Source organism: Perkinsus marinus, assembly GCF_000006405.1.
Source record: "Perkinsus marinus ATCC 50983 genomic scaffold scf_1104296950190, whole genome shotgun sequence".
Lineage (NCBI taxonomy): Eukaryota > Perkinsozoa > Perkinsida > Perkinsidae > Perkinsus > Perkinsus marinus.
Genome location: NW_003209719.1, coordinates 5292 through 8976, shown reverse-complemented (window position 1 = coordinate 8976; position 3685 = coordinate 5292). Strand labels below are relative to the sequence as shown.

The following is a 3685-nucleotide window of genomic DNA, read 5'->3' as shown; positions in this document are numbered from 1 at the left end:
TAACTGGTTTCGCGAGCGACATCGCACTCCCACGTGTTGGTTCAATACGAAAAACAAGAGTGCTGCAAGATACAGCGAAAATCTTACCAGCATGAATTCTTCAATGAGATGTTACCGACCTAATCGACTGCGCTTGGGGTGACGACTGGAGGTTGAGGAGGCTGGAGACGTGGAAGACCGACTCTCTCGCGACCGCACCTCCCTCGGACCTGTCAGTGTCGCCACCACCCCACGCTTCCCTAAAACTTCAAGTACACACTTGAAGTTTAGGCGAGTGACCAACCTGCCACATCTGAGTTACTCTGTACTCCTTGCTGTTGGCGATACCTGATGGAACAGGAGGGAACGCACACACCCTACTAGTTGCAACTCACGAGAAAGTCGTGTCATTCAGTGTACTCCGTCTTAGAGTCGCAGGGGCTTTCTTCGATCCATCAGTTCCCCTAGTCTGGCCGTACCGTTTCGGTAGTGCCATGCTTTTCCCTGTGGCACGATAAACGCCTCCTTTGAGCTGGCGAGCAATATGAGAATCAGTAAAAGGCACGTATTCTCTCTCGCAGCCAACTCACCATAGGGAGATGCTCGTCTTCTGGTCGGCCAATGCGATCGGATTCTCGCCGCGAAAACGACCGCGATTCACTATCGGAAGTAGTGCTCGCGACGACTGGTGCCATAGTTGGGGCTTCAGCATTCCCATAGCACGCAGACGACTGTAGCTTAGCCAACCTACAGAGCCTATTGTCTCATATCGAGAAGCGGAGGAAGAACCACTAAAGGACCTCGAAACGTAACTCGTGAACAAATCTAGGCTACACACTACACCACTCAAATTGCGCGCAAATGAGTGCGGAGTGGTACTGATCCGTTGCCACCTTCGATCGCGCGAAAGTCTTTGTCCGCCGCCACGACCCCCAAGTCGATGACCTTCAGAGTGTTTGTAGCCCGAGAATGCAGTTGGGTACATGGCACGATCAAACTGTACATGGCTGGTTTGAGTCGATGCACACAACTCACACCGAGTGTTTGCCCGAGTGGTTAAGGGGGTGGACTTAAGATCCACTGGACACGGTCCGCGTGGGTTCGAACCCCACAGCACTCAGTTTTTATGAATATTTTTCCCCTCAATTCGCAAGTCAGTTCACACCTACCAGAACATCCTCAACATAACTGGAAGTTTCCAAAGCAATCACGAGTCCACAACACGGTGTCATTGACACCCACACATGAGCTCCAAAGCAACTCACCCCACCACCAACTGTGACTCACTCAAACAAACAAATATCCAGTCGGACAACAACGGTAATAAGGCCATTCGATTCATCACATGTCAAACTTGATATCCACACTTTTCAATGCATCCTTTTTGGCTCCTCTCATACCGACCAAGTATCGTTTATGAACCACCGGATTTGTCCACTTGTCATGGGAGGTATTCGTCGTTGCAGTCTTGGGGAGATAGACCTGAGCATGTCAAGCACAGTCATCGAGCTCAAACGATGTAGAATTCAACCAGGTCAAGTTTGTCAATAATTCCCCCACCAGTGTGAATCGATTCTGACAACAACTTGTATGTGGTGTTACTCACCTGCACGTCACTGTCTCTTCTGAAGGAGGAGTAATCAGTCTGGACACTTCTCGTCTTTTTCTGTCGTAGCGTCACTGCCCTCAACAATTTCTCCCGCAGCCTCCATTCGTTCCATCTGCCACAATACCATACCGCTGAGGTGACTCTCCTCCAACCCACTCATATTCCTTATCCACATGCTGCTGCTGCGGATGCAACTCCGTCTCGCAGGCCACGTCCAGTCGAACCCGCCCAGGGCCGCTCTCCTGACGATCGGACTTATCTGAAAGCATATCATTCGCAACACTTTAGGCTCTTGTGCGCACCCTAACCCCAAGAACCACACACACACACCCTGGCAAGAAAGTGATAGATCCATCAGCTAGTTTCCTACCTTCTCCCCCGAACAGTGCACCCGGAATATGCGGGAATTCCGCCTGCATTCTGAAAATGAACCTCTAACGAAAATCGCCACCAAATGCCCTACTGCAACAAGGGGATAAGTGGAGGCATCAAACGGCAATACGCCTTCACCCATTCCTCATATTTACTGTGGTCAGCCATAAACCTGCCAACACGCCACCTCCCACTACCCTCTCCCCGAAGGGCTACTACTACCTCCTCACGGCGCCAGGAGACGAAAACGCCACCAAGGACGCGGTCCCTCCATCGAGTCGGAGGACGAGGCCATGCTGAGGGTCACCCGGTACAAGCAGACCTCTACCGTCAACGATAGCGATCGGACAGTACCCCTGAAAGGAGTCCTACCCGCCCCATTGGGCCTATTACCGACTACCTGGTATTTCAGCCCAACTTCCTGGTACTTCCCAAAGCTTCCAGGCTCAAGAAGAATCATATTACCTGTATACAACCATAGTGGCATCAAGATACGACCTTTCCTCCTCACCTCAGTAGTGTCTCATCTTGGCCTCAACAGGCATATCTCATCTTCTGAGGGCAAGATACACATTAGGCCCGAATGTAGCCTCACCTTAGACCACCATGGACATACATCCTGCCAAGACTCGAGCACCGAGTGCTGCTCTAGAGAGGACGGCGTCTCAGGGCTGAGGGAAACACCACTAGACCGCAGATACAAGCACAAATCACCAAGTATTGGTAGCGCGGTTGGTAGAGCACTTGTCCTCCATAGAATAATCGACAGATCCCCAGTTCGATCCCAACAGGAGGCCTTTCTCTTCAAACCTACTCCTCGAGCTCACAAGCAATACTACTAGGGTTGATAAAAATATTATTTCGCAATTCCACCTTTCCTACTACTACTAATATATGCCATAATAGCACACATCTAGTTTTTCCACCAACTCCACGCGGATCTACCATGATCCTTACACTACCTATATGCATCCAACTGCTCGAACACCATATGTGCCAGACGTATCCGATCATTGATGAACCGCAGCTCATCACGGCAACTATAGTAGTACTTCGCAAGAGAATCAAAACAAGGGTAAACCTGAGACATGATAACCCCCCCCCCCCTCAACAACAGTCAAACAGCCCCCCTGCCCACCTCCGCCTTGAGGATGACCGTCCTGTTGCCCATCCCGGCACCTATCATCCTAGCACACTCAGCAAAGTGAGAGCGCGATTTATACAACCGTTCGATAGCTCTAAAGCACAACTATGTCCATCACCTCAGTAGTGGCCATCACCTCTCAATATCATCACCAGCAGATCGGAGATACAACACACACTGACGTATATAGCAAATATCATCAGTTCCCTTTGCCAAGCCCTCCCCTGCCTCCTCCTTCAGTGACACCACTACGAGGTAGTCTATATACTCCTTGAGTCGCGAGCATCTACCTGCCCATAAGACAGGCCTCGAGAGCTCCTCCAATCTTCACCTACTGTTAATCTCCTGTAGTGCATCCTCGAGATCATCCGCTCTCCTACGCTTATCCGGATCGCCTAATACCTACTACCCAACAACTGACAGATAAGCACTCAGCATGTAGACGAACCTCCTTCGTGTTAAGACCAGCACCTGGCCAGTCGGCGGACACCGAGTGGTAGAGGCGTATGCCGTGGACGAGGCTGATGAGCTCTCGCATATGGCATACCTTAAAAACGTAAAGTGCGCGGGTAGAACCGGCG

The 3685-nt window shown here is 50.8% G+C and overlaps 1 protein-coding gene and 1 non-coding gene across 2 annotated transcripts; one reads left to right on the top strand and one right to left on the bottom strand.

Annotated features, from left to right (window-relative positions):
- Nucleotides 1–1017: 1017 nt before the first annotated feature.
- Nucleotides 1018–1099, top strand: Pmar_PMAR007414. Its single transcript has one exon. It is a non-coding gene; the product is annotated as a tRNA-Leu (tRNA).
- A 221-nt stretch (nt 1100–1320) lies between these two features.
- Nucleotides 1321–3642, bottom strand: Pmar_PMAR007413 (Protein C6orf165, putative; the record flags this gene model as incomplete). The annotated part of the gene is made up of 13 exons (XM_002778266.1): nt 1321–1461; nt 1586–1700; nt 1745–1847; nt 1959–2008; nt 2052–2132; nt 2183–2316; nt 2556–2631; nt 2675–2770; nt 2923–3041; nt 3099–3198; nt 3241–3394; nt 3440–3506; nt 3553–3642. The coding sequence occupies 13 exons, from the start codon at nt 3640–3642 to the stop codon at nt 1321–1323; spliced, it is 1326 nt and encodes a 441-aa protein (XP_002778312.1).
- Between the last annotated feature and the right edge of the window lie 43 nt (nt 3643–3685).